General features: G+C 42.4%; 1 protein-coding gene across 2 annotated transcripts in view; it reads right to left on the minus strand.

Annotated features, from left to right (window-relative positions):
• camk2a (calcium/calmodulin-dependent protein kinase II alpha) overlaps positions 1 to 9,868 on the minus strand; it is a gene marked incomplete at both ends in the record, with an annotated part of 150,689 nt that extends 140,821 nt beyond the window's left edge. For both annotated transcript variants that reach the window (XM_079486586.1, XM_079486585.1), the window contains 2 exons: positions 8,766 to 8,860; positions 9,807 to 9,868. In XM_079486586.1, coding sequence (XP_079342712.1) covers positions 8,766 to 8,860; positions 9,807 to 9,868 — 157 coding nt within the window. The remainder of the gene's footprint in view (positions 1 to 8,765; positions 8,861 to 9,806) is intronic.
• Between the last annotated feature and the right edge of the window lie 9,925 nt (positions 9,869 to 19,793).

Here is a 19,793-nt window from a genome sequence, read left to right on the forward strand (position 1 = left end):
AGGATTTCCGTTCATGGGTTGTGGCTAGAGGGTATAAAGCTATGGCCCTTCGTGGCCAGGCAAACAGTGCAAAACAGTATGCAAATGGTGGCGAGGAACCCAAAACTCCATTGGAGGAGAAAAAATCCTCAGAGGGAAACCAGGCCTAACCAGGGGATTCCAGTTCCCCTCTGGCAAAAGCTGCAGCCTCGGCACAAGCTCGACAGTGCTTTCACAACAAGGCAAAATAAAAAAAAAGATTAGATTTAAGATTACCAATAATTATTTTGTAGAGTCGCCACGTCCTTTGTCCAGCTCTATCATCACAACACTTGTCAGGTCTGGGCATGGACTTGCTTGCTCTGGTAACCTTGAAATGCGTCCTGCCTACTCTAGTAACCTTGGAACAATGAGACAAGACTGGCAGAGAGTAGAGTACTGTTCTGCACTCTTTGATGCAACAAATGCATCAGTTGTTATAGGAAGTGTTCCTGGTTCCGGCTGATCTAACTAGTGCAGCCTTAACCTTCAGAATATATATATTATGATAGTGTAGTGTATGCAAGATTATAAAAAGGGGCGTCTTTAGTCTAGATTTCAATGACAGAGTGTGTCTGCCTCACGGATAGTGCAGGGAAGACTGTTCCAAAGTTTAGGTGCTAGATAGGAAAAGGATCTGCCGCCTGCACTTAATTTTGAAATTCTAGGTATTACCAACTGACCGGACGCCTGAGAGCGAAGTGCACGTGAAGGCCTGTAATTTGAGAGAAGTTCACTTAAGTAGTGAGGAGCTAAACCATGCAGGGCTTTATAGGTAATAAGCAAGATTTTAAAGTTAATGCGAGGCTTTATATGTAACCAGTGCAAGGTTGATAGAACCGGGCTAATATGCACATACATTTTTGTACGTGTGAGAACTCGAGCTGCCGCATTTTTTTTTCCAGTTTGAGTTTTTGTAATAGGCCTGCAGGGCAACCACCTAATAGTGCATTACAGTATTCTATTATTGATGTCATAAAGGCATGAATTAGCTTCTCTGCATCTGATTGTGACAGCATATGACATAGTTTACATATATTTTTAAGATGGAGAAACGCAATTTTACAGGTATTGGTTTCTCAAATTACAGAGTACTATCAAATAAAACGCCAAGATTCTTTCCTGAAGATGAGGATTTTATGGAACATCCATCAATAGTTCAGCAGTATTCTTGGTTCTTACGTAGGGCGGTTTTCGGTTCAATAAGTAATACTTAAATTTTGGCTGAGTTCAGTAATAAGAAATTGTAACTCATCCACTTTTTTATATCGACCATGCATTCCCCTATTCGATGGATTTGCTGTGTTTCATGAGGCTTCGAGGATATATAAAGTTCCGTATCATCAGCATAACATAACTCCGTGTCGCTTTATTATATCTCAGTCTTAGAGCATAGGCCCTAAGACTGAGCCCTGTGGTACACCGTACTGGACTTGCGATTTGCGTGACACCTCATTGTTTATTGCTACATATTGCAAACGGTTGGATAAATAAGATCTAAGCCATTTCAAAGCTATTCCCTTAATACCGACATAATTTTCGAGTCTATGTAGGAGTGTGCTGTGGTAAATGGTGTAGAATGCAGCACTAAGATCTAGCAGCACCAATAAGGAGATACAACCTCGGTCAGACACCATAAGCAGATAATTTGAAACTCTGATCAAAGCAGTCTCTGTACTGTGATGTGCTCTAAATCCAGACTGGAAATCTTCATTGGCGACATTCCTTTAAAAGAAGCAACATAATTGAGGTGAGACTTCTTTTTCCAGAACTTTAGATATGAAAGGTAGATTCGAAATCGGTCTGTAGTTACCTAGTTCTCCTGGGTCGAGATGTTTTTTTTTTACAAGGGGCCTTATAACAGCCACCTTTATATGCTTTAGGCATGTCCTAGTGTCAGAGATGAGTTAATAATGCTAAGAAGAGGATCTTTAATTTCTGGGAGCATCTCTTTCAGTAGATTTGTAGGTATAGGGTCTAGCATGCATGTACTTGATTTAGATGATCTAATGATTTTAGATAGTTCATTGTGATCTATGGTAGATAATAATAGCAATTTCTCCTTGGGGCGCTGTAGTTAGTCATTTGTTCAACGGGTTTCACTTCTGGTTGCATAGTTAGAATGTTTTCTTTAATATCTTATTATTTGTGATAGTTCATAAATCCATCACTGCTATGCTGGTATTAAGAATCAGAAGTCGCTGTCGATTTATTTTGGGGTAAATTTACCCACTGTGTAAAATAAAAACCTGGGGTTGTGCTGGTTTTCTTCTATTAGTGATGAAAGGTAGGCGGATCAAGACGTTTTTAGGGCTTTCCGATATTTTCGAATACTATCCTTCCATGCTGTACAAAATACCTGTAATTTAGTTTTCCTAAAGTTGCGCTCCATTTTGACTTTGTTCATCATACCAAAGTGTCGGGCTGTCATTTTTAAGCGCAGAGGAGCAACTGTGTCTAGTGTTTCCGAGAAGGTGCCGTTAAAATTTTCAATGGTAAAGTCAAGATCTTCAACGTTATTACTCATGCTAGAGATTTGAGACAATTCAGGCAAATTATCAAGAAACGCACCTTTTGTAATCAATGTTATTGTTCTACCCTATTTGTAACTAGGAGCTTGATTTGCAGCCATAGTCCAGTGAAGCAAGCATGATACTGATAATGATCCGAAATGTCTTCGCTCTGCTGAAGGATTTTTACATCGTCCACATTTATACCGTAAAACAGTATTAAATCTAAAGTATGATTACGAAGGTGAGTGGGTCCTGACACATGTTGTCTAATGCCTATGGAGTTAAGAGTGTCTTTAAAAGCCATTCCTAAAGCATCTGTATCGTTATCTACATGGATGTTAAAGTGTAGTGATCCATTGTGTAGTGATACAGTATTCTTATGCTATGTCTAAATCCAAATCAGATTTTTGTCAATATATAATTAAAATCTGATCATGTTTAGCAAGTGTAAACAGCAAAAAAATGTATCTTGCAATTAATCTCCTCTCGCAAGATGGCGGCCAATCCAGAGGCCGCTCGCAAGATGGTGGCCAATCCAGAGGCTGCTAGTAAGATGGCCTTCTGCTGTTATGAAAGCCAGGCCAGAGCATCCTACCATTATGAAATCCATTCCTGAGTCCAGTCAAATCCGATTTCTGCTCCTGAGGCTAGTCAAACCCAAGAATCTGTTCCTGAATCTTGTCAAACCCGCAAATACACTCCCAAGTCTAGTCAGGTCCAAGAGCCTGTACCAAGAGACCAAGTCGAATCCACAAATCTGTTCCTGAGCCAAGTCCAGTCCATAAATTTCGTTCCTGAGTCCATACCAGCCCAGTACGTTCTGCCTAAACTACCAGGAGCTACACCTATTTCTCCAATACCGCCATCTCTTTCATGGTCGCCATTTGATGGTCAGTCAACTCCAACTTCTCTGCCTCTACTCTGGTCGTCGCCCTCTGCTCTGCTACTACCACCATGGCCGCCGCCTTCAGCTCAGTCAGCTCTGCCTCTGTTCCTGGTCTGGTCGCAACCCACTAAGCTGATTTCTGTGTCTCTTAGCAATATGGTGCCCTCTGGTGGCGAGCCGAGGCACCAGCAACGGGGGGTGACATTCACAAAAGATCAATGAACTCGCATCAACCCTTTGCCAGTACATGCCATAACCATTAACAAGCAAAGCCCTGAGATTCAAGGTTAACCCATCAAATACTCTGATTTACCCGAAGCTTTCAGTGAGGTACACGCCTCTTCATTTGCATGCAAACTAATTAGTTTCAAAAAGGGTGATGAGTGGAAAACTGCCTGTACAACTTCTAGAGGCCACTTCAAATATTTGGCTATGTCATTTGGCCCGGCAAACAGTCCTTCTTCCAGTCATTCAATGAAGTCTTCCCTGACAAACTTGACGGATGGGTCATAACTTAATATATTCTAGCTCACTCAAAAAAAATATCCAGCTTGTTACATCAGTACTCAAACACCAAATCTAATATCAACTTCATGCTAAAGCTGAGAAGTGCGAAATCCACCAAACATCCACATCTTTTATTGGTTACACCATCTGTCAAGAAAGCGTGTCAATGGAAGAGAGCAAGGTAAAGATAGTTCCTGAATGGCCCCAACCATGCACTGTGAGAGTGTCTCGGTTACGTATGTAACCTCTGTTCCCTGATAGAGGGAACGAGACGTTGTGTCGAACCGACAAATGGGGCTTGCCTTGAGAACTTATCATCTTCTGACTAGTTTTGAAAAGGCCAATGAAATTGGCAAATTAAATTTGCATGCCGGACTCCCCCCGGATATCCGGGTATAAAAGGGAGACGGCGTGCTCATTCATTCACCTTTTGTGCTGAGGAGCGACTGCTTTTACCAAAAGGGGAGAACTGCTGCAGCGGTCGGCAAGTGTTGTGGCATGAAGGTCACAATGTCTCGTTCCCTCCATCAGGGAACAGAGGCTACATACGTTACCTAGACGTTCCCTTTCTGTCGGTCTCTCGACGTTGTGTCAAACCGTCAGAAAGGGAACGTCTTTTTCCTATGGAAAAAGCCACAGCACTGTGCCGTGTCACAATCTTTAGCGAAGCCAAGCTGCGTGTCAGACGTGAGTGCTATCACAAAATTTTAACCATCCAGTGGACAGGCAGGGGGTCCCAGAGCTTTGGCAAGGATGAGAAGCCCTGCCCTCGGCCACCACAGAGGGGATTCCTTGTTTCCGTAGGGCCACTGGGTAAGCGCTGTTCCCTAAATGGGGATGTGCGCTACAGAGACCACTTCCCACCATAGGGGGGGAGTACAGTGGAGACACCAACATGGTCTCACCTGTAGGGGAGTACTCATGGGAGGTATTTGTAGAAATGCCGCAAGGTGGCTGTCCATCTGGAAGAGATGGTCATGGGTTGCCACTAGGGGAACCATTTCATGAGGATATCTCAGATGGAACCACCCTGTTGGGGGGTTACTACGTGTAGGGAAATAGGTTCTGTTAGAGCTATACGTGCATATATCAGCTGATACCCGACCATGGGCGGCAGGGCTGCTCCGTCCAGCCCGCTGCCCTGAGTGCTTAGTGATGGATGGACTGCCTATTCTTCACCAGTGGGGTAAGAAGGGAGACAGCCAATAGTGCACTTACCCACCTAAGAAGGGGGATGGTGCTTTACTCAGTCGTACCCCCTACCGGCCGCCGGTCTCACCTGTGAACGAGTGCTTAATAGACCCTTATAACAGTGCAAACTTACTATGACCTTATCACAATGTACAACAAAAAACATTATAATTTGTTTAAACACTAAACACCTGTGACCCTGCCCCTTCACCTTGGCTAAAGCTTGGCAAGTCTGCTTCTGCCACCTAAAACAATCAGTTGTGCATGTCATCTAAACAACTCAAAGCTCTCCTTTCACACACACAAAGAAACTATACTGTAGATTTAAAATAAAAAATTGTCACAATACTGATTTTCAAAACTATCACACTACTATGTCATAAAGTCACTATGACCCTGCCTCTCCACAACATGGCAGGACTGCTTCTGTCACCTGACCTGACAAAATAACGCATTAATGCATTCCATATGAACACATTTATGGCTTAGACATCTAAAGCTTACTGTAATCATTACAAATTCCATAAATAAAAGCTATTAAGAAAATAAATGTTTTAATAAATACAACAAACAAAATACACCACGAAGGATGACACTATGACAAAGAACTAGGGAACAGTGGTGAGTATATGGAGTAACGAGGCTGATGACTGGCAGGTGAGGGTGATGGCTGACGAGGTACTGGTAAGGGGGCACGGAGGTTAATGGGAAGTGCAGTCCTGGGTCACAGAGGGAGAGAAATGTGGGGAAAATTGGCAGGGAACAGGCAGGGCTGTGACAGTACTCCTCCCTCCCAGAAGTCGAGTCCTCTACCTTAAGAGGGTACAACCAGGGAAGGGGGGTGGTGGGACAGGACAATGCTACCAGCACGGGAGTCTGGGAGGCATCGGAGGTACAGCCAACCCATCCCCTAAGTTGATGAACTTCTGGACCGGTTGGGGAAAGCGCACTTTATTGCTACACTGGACCTCACCTACTTGCAGGTGCCCCTTTCCACAGAGTCCAAGGAGAAGACGGCCTTTAGCACTCTGTCGGCCCACTGGCAATATAAGGTGTTACTGTTTGGGCTGCATGGAGCACCTGCCACGTTCCAGCGTATGATGGACATCATGTTGCGCCTCCACCAGGAATATGCTGCCGCGTATGTTGACGACCTAGTCATCCACTCAGGGAGCAGGGAAGAACACCTGACCATTTACATTTATTCATTTGGCAGACGCTTCTATTCAAAGCGACTTACAAGTATTTTTTTACAGTGGCACATTACAGAGCAATCAGGGGTAAGGTGCCTTGCTCAAGGGCACTCCAGTCATGACCTGCTGGCACTGAGATTTGAACCGGCAACCTTCTGATCACTAGCCCAACGCTTTAACGACTAGGCCACAAATGAAGGTGGGGCTAACCACAAACCCAAGGAAGTGCCGCCTGGGCCTAGCGGAGGCTCATTACCTGGGGTTTCCAGTTGGATGCGGAGTCATTCAACCCCAATCCCAGAAAGTAGAGGTCGACCAGAAGTCCTCCTGACCTACCACCAAGACCCAGGTACGTGCCTTCCTCGGGTTAGCCGGGTACTACTGATGTTTCATAGTTGCTACTGATGTTTCATACTTGCTGTCGTATCAAAGACCAATGATGGAGAGGAGCATCCGGTAATCTATATAAGTCTAAGAAAATCTGAAGGTTAGTAATACTGTCACATAGCACTGTGTTTCAACACCAAATGCTTATGACTCTTACTCTAATATAGAATCATTGTACTATCTAGTTGCGTGTCACTGTCACACCGTATACATATAACATATGTAACGCATATTTCGGATGGTTTCTGTCAGCGCAGAAAGGCCGTTTTCTATTGCTGGCCTGATGTCCAGCAGTCATCGTATGTGCTTGAAACCCGCCATGCAAAATCTTGTTTTCTGAAAGTGAACTCAGTCCTGGTCAGTAGTTTCCTAGCTCTTTGGACAGGGTCGTGACAGTATCATGCCTTGTTCTGTTATTTTTTGTGTGGAGACACGTGGCCTTTGTTTTGACTTTGTGCCACGCATCCTCCTGTGATGCGTCCTTAGCTCCACCCCCTTGTAGTTCCGCATTAGTGTTTAGTCTTGTCACCTGCCCGTCACCGTCCCTGGTATATCTTCCCTTTAGTGTTTCATTCCTCTCACCTGCTCCGTGCAATCCTCCTGTTAGATTTCCCTTAGGGTTTCATCCCAGTCCCCTGCCGCCACTCTCCCTGTGTAATTAGTCCTTGTTAGTGCCCCAGTATCTCTCTGTCCCTTTTCAGTTAATTGTTTATACTCTCCGTATTCTCCCCTGTATACCCTTCCTCGTGTTTTGGATTACCCTTGCTCCTGTGCCAAGTTTGTGGAGTTATCGTTTATTTTATTAATCAAAGAACTTTGTGTTATTTTGTTCCTCTTGTGGGATGTTTGGTTTTGCCTTGTTTTTGTTGATGTTTTCCCCATTGTGGTGAATATATTGTATATTTAACCCTTCATCTGCCTGTGCTTGGGTTCTATTCACCTGTTACCTGACAGTTTCACTCCAAGCACTCCAAGTATTTTTTAACATTGAATAATTTAGATTAGTGCAGAGGTGATATTTAACAAAGAATAATAATAAAAACAGTAAGGCAACACTTGGACACACATCTTGCCTTGGAGCGAACAGAGTTCACATCTTGCCTATTCCGCTCCACTATGCTTACATACTCTGATGCATTCCAAGGGCTGCCCACATGAACATCGTCCCGGACAGCCAATCCCCTCCTGGCTCTTCTGTTAACCCAAAATAATACTGGCTAGACATAATTTTTACTTGCTAGGTAATGTCATTTAATGGTTATTTATTTTGCTTGTTTTAAGTATTCTACTCAACAGGGAATTTATTCTTTGAGCCAAAAAAGCATTTTGTGCCTTGAAAGAACAAAAACACACAAATTTACTTAATCTTGATTTAATCTTGTAAACACAGGCATCAGGTTCAAAAAACCTTAAATAAATGCATAGAGTTATGAAAATTTGAAACTTGTTAGAGCTGCATTAAGCAGTTATGGGTTCCTTTAATATCCTAGAGCTGTGGTTAGAAGCATAGTTCCTTATTATTATGACATGAAGATTTATATGAATTATGCTTTTGAGCAAAGCAAGCAAGCAAAACAGAGTTCATTCTTTCCACCATTCTAAATATATACAAATTTTATTTAGCATCATCTAGTTTTTCAAACGAAAAACTTCATAAAAAAATAAAAGCACATATGCCTAAACCTACGTGCTTAGGCCCCTACGGATTCCGTGGGAAGAGTGACGTAGCAATTGGTCCGGCATGAGAAGCAGGCACTCTAATTAGGAAGCTAAAGGCCACAGTCACTGGCATCTGTCACTAGAGCACCTCTTGAGGTCATGGAGCTCACTTAAAAATATAAATTAATTTCTAATCTTTGCGAATGGCCCATCATGTTTGTGTCATTCCAGTTAATGCCAGTAAGGCTCAATTTTTGTATACCGGTGGTTTGACTTTAGGATAATTATTGATTGGTGAAGGATTAACTATAGATAGGGTTTTGAGTCTATTCATGTTCTAGTACATGTGGAAAGATAGTCAAAAAGCATTATTGCATTTGAACTGTATGTGGGACTAAGACATTCACCTACCCCTAGTAGACAGCTTCTTTGTATTGATGATCTTGGCAGCGTACTCTTGCCCTGAAAGAACTTTCACACATCTTCGAACCACAGAAAAGGCTCCCCTAATAACCAGAAAAATGCAAAAAAAACACAGGTCTATATGTTGAACATTAAAGTAGAGTACGGCCTTGCAAATACTGTATAACCTTAAGAAAATAACCAGATTTTATATATTGAATTGTGCAATTTCTCAGTGCCGATATCGAATTGCCACCCACAAATGCAATTATGTAACCAGTTTGGCTGCTCACAAACAGAAAAAGTAGTGTGTGTGCAGTAAAAGTGGTGTGTGTGTGGGAGTACTGCAGTGGGCACAAGGCCAGATTGAGTTAGATACCCATTTCTGTAGAAGTGTTACATGCTCTTAAATCAAGCAAACAAGTATGTACTGCGCTTCCACAGAAAAAAATTTGTGTAGTACAAAGTGGGCGGATGGCAAAATATTTTTTTAGATAAAGATATTACGTTTGCGTAAATTTTTAGACATTTAACTATCATCGTGACAATTTGACTCACCAACATTTAAGAGATCTAATCTGGATCGTTTTATTTCATATTATCTGGTGGTGCAAAAATATAAGTGGTTCATTTCGTGTTCTGCACTACCATATTATTACATTCCAGGTATAAATTTACCAATACATGCCAGTGGGTTCTTCAAAGATAAAATCTAAAATTCTAGTTGAGTGCATATACATAATCCAGTCAGTTAGTTACAAGCTACCATTTCTAAGCATAAGGTCATGATGTCAATGTGGATTTCTACTGATGTTTAAAGTTCTCATAATTATATTATGTAGAGAACCTTACATCACATACATTTTAACAAAGTTAGTAAACACTTGCTTATCTGTAGTAGTCTGATTTTATTTATTTAATTACATCAACAAATAAATACACATTTATTTATTAAAATAACATCCTGATATTTTGATGTTATCTTTACACTTATGTAAAAAATCATGTAATTTAAATCTAATGACAGAACACATGAAAATTATTACTTACTTTCCTAGTTCTTCAAACAGCTGATATTCCTCTGTAAATCGTGTGCAGGTGATGGTCGCCATCCTGGATGTGTGTATTTGCTTCAAATTATGATTGTTCTGCAACACAAATGTGTTTATATGTCTGATCTGTAGAGCGAGTCTGTTTCTAGAAAAGTGTAGTGAGAGTGGAAGGATAGATCTTTCGCTGGCTGCTTGCGACTGGCTGCTATATTCCATACACAGCACCCGTTGCCATGGTAGCTACATCCCCCTCCTCTCCTCACATGCTCACACACATGATGATACAGTATGAAGACACCCACACACCTTCAGTGTGCACCACACTGTAACCTCACAGCAGCCATATACTGTATATTGTATGAACAAACATTTAAAATAGCTCACCAATAAAACAATGGCTTCTGTAGCATTTTATTTTTGCATTTAGTGCACATCTGTACACCTTAAATCAGCTATTTTTAACTTTTTGAAAATGCTACACAAACACCATGAATCAGAATAATTGCTGGTTGTTCTTTACTGCTGTTAGTAAGATATTTAATTTAGCTCTGACTGTCCTCTTGAATCGAAAGTGACTTGTTCTTTCTTCCATCTACAGTATACAATAACAAGCAAAAAGTAACAAGCAAAAGGTAAGAAACAGGGTAGAAATAATGGAAGAATGAAAAGGCGCTTAAACAATAAAACAATATTGTGGATTTGACGTTTCCTACGTCTGTCATACCTTCATCTATTAATGTGTTAATTAGAAAGGCCCTGTCTGACTTCTTGGAATGTTTGATTAATACTCCACCAACAAAATGATCCTCCTGACAAGCACATTACGTTCAAAACATTTATTGTTTATTAATCAAATTTAAGTACCTATCATCATGAGGAGAGAATAAAAAGTATTTAGATGCAGCTGACTGTAAACAAATTGTTAAGCTTATTTCTATTATTGTTATTATTATATGAGAGGGTTAGTTGCTTGTGATGTTTCCCGGGCTGAGAGGACGCTGGCGCAATGTGGCTAATGCTTCTCCATCCGTGCGTTAAATTGTTTGTTTTAATGTTCGATGATTCAGATGGTTTATCAGCTGATGTTGCTTGAGTGGCGACTCTGCTGACTCTTGACTTTCTGGATAATTACCCCTTTTTTGTATATACCTGCTGCTAATATGTGGCCTTGCTCTTATTCTGGTTTTGTGCTTATGGCTATTTACTTTGATCACCCGGAAATGATCATGGTAAAATGTTTTCAGTATAAAACACTTTGCATGTAAACTGTGCATGTGTAACAGAGTCGACATAGAGGCAATGCTAGAATCCATATGCAGATGTTTAATAAAGGGTAATCTTAATACAGTCCAGTAAGAAGATCCGTGGTCAATAAACAGGGAGTAAATCAGCAACAAAGGGTCAATCCAATCAGGCAAACAAAGCAGTAATCCAGTAGCAGTATAATGTAAATCCAATAGCAAAGACAATGGTCAAAACAGGTAATAAAAGTAGTAGAAATACTTGGTAAGGCAGGAAGGGTATGACTGGCAATACTTCGGCCATCTAAATTCCCATGCCTACCACAAGTTTTGAGGTACAGTGAAGGTCTGTGTAGTCTTTAACCTTTTGATAACTGAAAAGAAATAATGACAAATAGAAATATTAGTGTACTTTTTTTCATTTAGTATGCGATTTCTTATTTTCATTACATTAATAAAGTATTTTCTTTTCTAGCCTAATTATATGAACATTTAAATGAAAATAACAAGGTTAACAGGTGCTTTGGTGTAAAAACGGATGTTAAACGGATGCTATTTCTAAGAATTTACAACAATTAAAATACACAATTAAAAGTAAAAAATTAAAAACTTCAATAATTAATATAATTAATGGGTAAGTTCAGTGAAGATCTTAATGTGTTAATTAAGGTAAAGAAAAATGTACATGTCAAACAAAATGTGAATTTTATTTTAGAATGAATTGTTCTTATTGTCAGTTTAATGTTTTTTTGTCTTTCAGTCCTTATTCGTTTAATTGCGTTAATTGATTTATAATTTTGTATTTCTTCTTCAAGGGGGCTCCTTGAGTACAGCATCAAAAACACTATTGTAAACAATTGAGACGCTATATTTTTATATCTTGCGGATCCAACTTTAGAGGCATCATTTGGAAATGTCCATTTTCCTATTACTTTATTTAATTTCTGTGACATTCTCGGACATCATGCAGTGTGCGGCAGGTAATACGATACGATACGCTTTATTTTGAGACAGAGTCTGAAGTTTGTCTTGCGTTATAGCAGAATTTACTCAGAATTACAATATCAAATGAACAGAACATATAACACACACAGAGAAAAAAAGAATACCCGGGAACAGATTTACTTTTTATATGAATTATTCAACATTAATACAGCTTCGACTATATCTTGGTATAGGAAAAGGCGGCAAAACAAGGAAGTCATTTTGAACTAAATGATTTTAAAAAGTCCAAAAGGCAGGCAAGACAAGACAGCAACTTAGAAGATGGACCACAGAGTTGCACAGGCACAAAGCACAAGATACAATTAACGAACCGACACAGGACAAAGGGAACTGGGGCTAGATAAAGGGGAGACTAACAAGGGTTAATTACACAGGGACAGTGACAGGCAGGTTAGGACCAGGACTAGCAATGGGCGCTGCAGCCGGACTGGGACTCGATGTGGTCACCACCGCCGAACAGGAACTCGATGCAGCGGTGCCAGCAAACTCGGACGCGAGTTTACCTTTGACATTATTAACCAAATCCTTAAGCAGTATTCTTTCGAGGCTTTTGCCAATAACTGAAGTAAGGGCTATGGGTCTATAGTCTTTGCATTCCTTTGGACAAAGTGTTTTTTGTATCGGTTTTATGATTGAGATTTTCCACATTATCGGTACCCTTTGTAAATCAATGGAGGCCTGAAAGATTGGTTGCCACACCTGGGCTAGTTCACAAGCAAAGCTCTAAATGAGACTGGGGCACATCCATTCGTACCAACAGCTTTTCTGGAATTAATAGAGCGAAATGTCTTCCTGACTTCCTCAACATCAATAACTATCATTTGATAAGACTCTTTAGTTCATTTAGTACAATCTTGTAAAAAAATGTTTTACTTCATTAGCAAACCTGACTTCATTGTCTGTTACAATAGTTTTGTTAGGTGAGGATAAACCTGTCCTCTTTTTCATGGTATCCCAGACTTTCTTATTGTTTTTGTTCCTAAAGTTTCCTTTAGGCACTTTCTATTAATTAATCTATAATTTTTCAGTCACTTTTAATTCTTTGTGATCTTTGTTTCTGAATGCTTCATTCCTTCCATTTATAATTTCCTTAATATCCTTGTAACATAATATTTATTATTTGGATAGATTTTAATGTCCTTTGTAGGTATTACCAGTTGTACACAAAAGTTAAAGTACAATATGTTTGTAGAATGACATTTATTCATTTGGCAGACGCTTTTATCCAAAGCGACTTACAAGTGTTTTTTTTTACAGTGGCACATTACTACAGAGCAATCAAAAAATCTGCTGTGTAAAAACATCCGCTAAACATCTTAGAAAGAGCAGTTTAACATTCTAAATCATAAACATCTTACAGACATCTTATGATGTCTATATTTCGTCTGACAGCAGACGTCGCCAAGACGTATCTGTCACGGTGTCATGCCGGACGAGACAGACGAGAATCCAGGTATTCCAAAAACAGGTAACTTTTAATAACTTAACCAGACTTGTAAACAAAACGCAAGACATTCAGACAATCATTAACCGACAATGGGAAAACAGAAACACAGAGTATAAATAGTCTTTGGTGATAAACTGATGGCTGGCAGGTGCGGGAAACGACGTGATTACAAATGACGGACAGGTGCGGGATAGAGAAATGAAGTCCATGGGGAAAAACAGGCAGGGAAACGGACGGGAGTGTTACAGTACACCCCCCTCCCCAAAGGCGCGTCCTCGCGCCAACGAAACACCAGGGAGGGGGGGTGGGCAGCTGAGAGACTCGTGCGGGACATACAGACTAGGACGGGACGGGGAGTCTCTCAGCTGGCTTCCCCCTGGCTTGGGGTCAGGAGGCTTGGGCTCGGGCTGTGGGTCCGGAGGCTTGGGCTCGGGCTGTGGGTCCGGAGGCTTGGGCTCGGGCTGTGGGTCCGGAGGCTTGGGCTCGGGCTGTGGGTCCGGAGGCTTGGGCTCGGGCTGTGGGTCTGGAGGCTTGGGCTCGGGCTGTGGGTCCGGAGGCTTGGGCTCGGGCTGTGGGTCCGGAGGCTTGGGCTCGGGCTGTGGGTCAGGAGGCTTGGGCTCGGGCTGTGGGTCCGGAGGCTTGGGCTTGGGTTCTGGGCTATCCGGGGCCATGGAACGACTGGTGGGTGCCGGGCTCCCCGGATAGGTAATGTGCACCCCCCCAAAAAACATTTGGGTTGGCCCCTGGGGTTCCTTGGGCTCTGGAAAGCACTCGGGGACGGGCACGGAGGCCTGGTGAGGCTCGGGGACGGGAACGGAGGCCTGGTGAGGCTCGGGCACGGGTACGGAGGCCTGGTGAGGCTCGGGCACGGGTACGGAGGCCTGGTGAGGCTCGGGCACGGGTACGGAGGCCTGGTGAGGCTCGGGCACGGGTACGGAGGCCTGGTGAGGCACGGGTACGGAGGCCTGGTGAGGCTCGGGTACGGGTGTGCATCGGGGCGCTGGCACGGGTGTGCATCGGGGTGCTGGCACGGGAGTGCTTCGGGGCGCTGGCACGGGAGTGCTTCGGGACGCTGGCACGGGAGTGCTTCGGGGCGCTGGCACGGCAGTGCTTCGGGGCGCTGGCACGGGAGTGCTTCGGGGCGCTGGCACGGGAGTGCTTCGGGGCGCTGGCACGGGAGTGCTTCGGGGCGCTGGCACGGAACACCAGAGGGGACCCAACTCTCGGAGTGCCTCTGATGCAATCAGGACCGGTGGCTGTGCCTGGGAAGGCCGGGGATTTTGACCCTCTTGGCCTTCCATATTCCGCTGCGGCGGAATCCCGGAAGCGCACTCTCGCTGTTCGCGCGGTAGTGCCCGCCGACGTGGATGGCGCCGACGGGACTTCGTGGAGGAGTGGAGCGCGGTCCCGGAGTGAGTCGGAACGACCCCCACGCGGATGACCGGTAGCGGACGCGAACCGCTCAAGCCACCGCCCAGCTCCCCAACGCGGTTCACGGATTCCTTCCCCGGGAGAACCTGACTGATCATCTCCTCCAGGGGAAGGTCGTCCGCGTACGGGAGTAGAACGGCGGCGAGCATGTCGTCGTCCAGACCGGTCAAAAACATACTGTTAAGTGTGGGATCGTCCCAACCCACCCGGTAACACACCCCAAGGAATTCCTCCACGTACCTCTCCAGTGGCCGTCCGTCTTGAAGCAGACCCACGAGCTGGTCCACTGGAGAGATGCAGCTGTAATCCATTGGGTGGTCGGTTATTCTGTCACGGTGTCGTGCCAGACGAGACAGATGAGAATCCAGGTATTCCAAAAACAGGTAACTTTTAATAACTTAACCAGACTTGTAAACAAAACGCAAGACATTCAGACAATCATTAACCGACAATGGGAAAACAGAAACACAGAGTATAAATAGTCTTTGGTGATAAACTGATGGCTGGCAGGTGCGGGAAACGACGTGATTACAAATGACGGACAGGTGCGGGATCGAGAAATGAAGTCCATGGGGAAAAACAGGCAGGGAAACGGACGGGAGTGTTACAGTATCAAATAAAAATAAATACTTAGTAAACACATGCAGAGAGGCAGCATGCAGCTGAGCATGACAAGCAATTATTCAGTATTTCAAAACTGGCATACAATTCTTTGACGTTGGAAGTTTGATATTCATTGTAACCCAAAATGCAAGATTAGCAGCATTAGATTTTAAACATTCAGCTAAATATTTCGGATTATAAATCATCTGCATTGTTGGGCCTGGTGGTTTTTATCTTCAATTCAATTTTATTTATATAGCGCTTTTCACAATTTGCATTGTTCCAAAGCAGCTTTACAGGGGAAAAACAAAAAACCCAATAAAGGGTAAAACACACTACATGGTGTGTTATATAATAAATCCAATTATTCTAGTAAATAATATCTAATGTCAGCTTCTCTGGGTGGTTTATTTAGCATATTTGCATTAAGTGAATGCTTGGCTGAAAAGATGCGTTTTTAATCTAGATTTAAATTGGGCGAGTGTGTCTGATCCTCGAATAATATCAGGAAGGCTATTCCAGAGTTTAGGTGCTACGTATGAGAAAGCTCGACCCCCTTTGGTGGATTTAGTTATTCTAGGTATTATCAAAAGTCCTGCGTTTTGAGATCTTAGAGAGCGTGATGGGTTGTAGTGTGATAGAAGCTCTGTTAGGTATGTAGGGGCTAAACCCTTTAAGGCTTTATAAGTGATTAAAAGAACTTTAAAGTCAATACGATACTTAATGGGTAGCCAGTGAAGGGTTGATAAAATTGGGGTTATGTGATCGTATTTTCTGGACCTGGTTAGAACTCTGGCAGCTGCATGCTGAACTAACTGTAGTTTGTTTATTGATGATGCAGGACAACCACTAAGTAGCGCATTACAGTAGTCCAGTCTTGAGGTCATAAATGCATGAATAAGCTTCTCCGCGTCAGCAACACACAGAATATTTCGTAACTTGGCAACATTTCTTAGGTGGAAAAAGGCTGTTTTTGTGACATTTGAGATGTGATTTCGAAATGACAGGTTGCTGTCTAATATAAGGCCTAGATCTTTTACTGTAATTGTTGGTGTAACAGTACATCCTTCAACTTGCAGTTTATAATCAAATATTTGTTTTGCGTGTCTTTGGTCCGATAAGTAATATTTCTGTTTTATTAGAATTTAAAAGAAGGAAATTACAGGTCATCCAATGTTGTATATCTTCAATGCACTTTGCCAATTTGGATAGCTGGGAGGAATCATCTGGTCTTGATGAGATATATAGCTGAGTATCATCTGCATAGCAATGGAAGCTAATTCCATGTTTTTTAATAATGTTTCCAAGGGGAAGCATGTATATGGAGAACAGCACGGGTCCTAGAACCGATCCCTGAGGTAATCCATAATTTACTTGCGTTAGATTGGATGATTCCCCATTTAAATGGACAAATTGATGTCTGTCTGACAAGTACGATATAAACCACTGTAGTGCCTGTCCCTCAATACCGGTATAATTGTGTAAGCGATCTAGAAGTATGTTATGGTCTACGGTATCGAACGCAGGACTAAGGTCAAGCAGGACCAGGAGTGAGATGTTACCTTTATCTGATGCTATAAGCAGGTCGTTTGTAATTTTAACCAGCGCAGTTTCAGTGCTATGATGCGATCTAAACCCTGACTGAAATTTTTCGTGAATGTTGTTATTTTGTAAGAAAGAGCACAACTGAGTGCACACTACTTTTTCTAGTATTTTAGACAGGTATGGGAGATTTGAAATCGGTCTATAGTTTCCAAGTTCATTTGGATCTAAGTTTTGTTTCTTGATTAGAGGCTTAATGACTGCCATCTTAAAGGGTCCTGGGACATGGCCTAGATTAATTGACGAGTTGATAATGTTATAGATGGGCTCAATTGCAACAGGTAGTAGCTCTTTTAATAATTTAGTTGGTATGGGGTCTAATAAGCAAGTTGTAGGTTTAGAAGTTGCGATAAGTTGAATTAAATCTTCCTGTTTTATAGGTGAAAAACGCTGGAGCCTTTGTTTTGGAGCGATGGTTGGTGCTAATTCATAGGACAGATTTGGAGGTTGAGTTTTTACAATTTTGTCACGAATGTTTTCGATTTTCTCTGTAAAAAATTTCACGAATTCATTGCTACCGAGGTGCGGCGGAATAGCCAGGTCAGGTGGTGTCTGTTTATTTGTTAATTTAGCGACTGTGCTAAATAGAAACCTTGGACTGTTTTTGTTGGTTTCTATGAGGTTACGAAGGTGCTCAGCCTTTGCTGCTTATAGTGCCTTTTTATAACAATTTGCACTCTCTTTCCACGCCATTTTAAAGACTTCTAATTGCGATTTTATCCATTTGCGCTCTAGTTTGAGAGTTTCTCTTTTAAGGGCGCGAGTGGTGCTATTGTACCATGGTGCAATATTTTTCTCATTAATCTTTTTTGACTTCGTAGGTGCAACAACTTCTAATGTTTTAGAGAAAATAGTACCCAATTTCCTGGTCATGACATCGAGCGATTCTTTATTTATTGGTATGGTTATTAAAGGAGTCAGATCTGGCAAGCTCTTTGCGAAACTATCTTTAGTAGCGGAGTTGATTGTTCTACCCTGTCGATAACGAGTTAAAGGGTTGATTCCTGGCGTGCGCAAAGTACCCGTTATAAGATAGTGATCGGTGACATTGTCGCTTTGAGGCATAATATCTATATTGGTTAGATCGGCTCCGTGAGATATAATCAGGTCTAGTGTATGATTAAATCGATGAGTGGGTCCTTTAATGTGTTGTATTACCCCAAAAGAATGTAGTAGTTCTGTAAACGCCAGTGCTAATGCATCGTTAGCGCTATCTACGTGGATATTAAAATCTCCGAAAATTAGTATTTTATCAACGTTAACCAATAGGTCCGATAGGAAGTCCGCAAACTCTTTCAGAAAATCAGTATAGGGACCAGGGGTCTATACACCGTAGCCAATGTAAAATAAAGCAAAGGTTTTTTACTTTTGTAAGGAATAATTATGTTCAACGCAAGCACTTCAAATTATTTAAATTTATGCTCTGTTCTTTGAGTTACAGTAAGAAAGTTTCTAAATATTGTAGCGACGCCGCCACCCCGACCAACCGGATGTGGCTCATGCATATAACAGTAGCTTGGTGGGGTACACTCATTTAGGCTGAAATATTCATTTGGGTTAAGCCAGGTCTCGGTAAGACAGAGTATATCAAAACTGTTGTCCGTGATCATTTCATTTACAATTACTGCCTTTGAATTTAGTGATCTAATATTAAGGAGGCCGAACTTAATAAATTGGTTTTGGTTGTTTATTACATTGTCTTCAGGTTTAATCACGATCAGATTTTTTCTCTGACTTTTGCCAAAATTTTTACTTTGTAGTATTATTCGGGGGACACATATAGTCTCTATATATTTGGAAGCAGTAACATTTATAGCAGTTGAGGCGCACATACTATGGTTAAAGCTTTGACTTACCTGAGGGAGACATAGTCAACCTGTGCGTAGCGCCTTCGAGATGTTGTTTGACAGGAGAGCGGCTCCGGTGCTGCTGGGGTGCAGGCCGTCGGGGCGGAAGAGCCTAGGTCGCTCCCAGAACAGATCAAAATTATTTACAAAGAGCAGCTTCTGTTCAATACACCATGACATCAACCATTGGTTAAGCGGAAAAAGTCTACTGAACTTATCATTCCCTCGTCGGTAGGTAGGCAGCGGTCCTGATACGATAATCCTCGCTGTGGGCGATGCGTTGCGTACCGTCTCGATCAGACTCCTGAAGTCCTTCTTCAGGATCTCCGACTGCCGCATTCTGACGTCGTTCACTCCCGCGTGCAGCACGACAGCTTCGACGTTAGCGTTGACCTTCAGGATCGCAGGTACCTGCTCAGACACATCAAGAACACGAGCGGCGGGAAAACAGTGAGTGCGCACCTTACCTTTAGTAGATGTAGCGCGTATGTTCCGGACGATCGAGTCTCCAAAGATCACAGCATTGCATTCGGTCTCGCAGAGGGCGGCAAAGTGGTTCCTGGTCTGGATCTCGAAGACCGGTGGCCGCAGCTGAGTCATCTCACCGGTCCTGGCTAGCGCCTTTCGCCGTTGGTGTGCCGGTGCGGGGGTGAAGTTCATTTGGGCTGGTTGTGTTCTCGTAGCCTGGGCTCTGTGCCAAGTCAAGTCAAGTCAGCTTTATTTATATAGCGCTTTTTACAATTTTCATTGTTACAAAGCAGCTGTACAAGAAAAAATGACTATAAGTAAAACATAAAAGGTTATGGAAT

This window comes from Barbatula barbatula, assembly GCF_947034865.1.
Source record: "Barbatula barbatula genome assembly, chromosome: 22".
Lineage (NCBI taxonomy): Eukaryota > Metazoa > Chordata > Actinopteri > Cypriniformes > Nemacheilidae > Barbatula > Barbatula barbatula.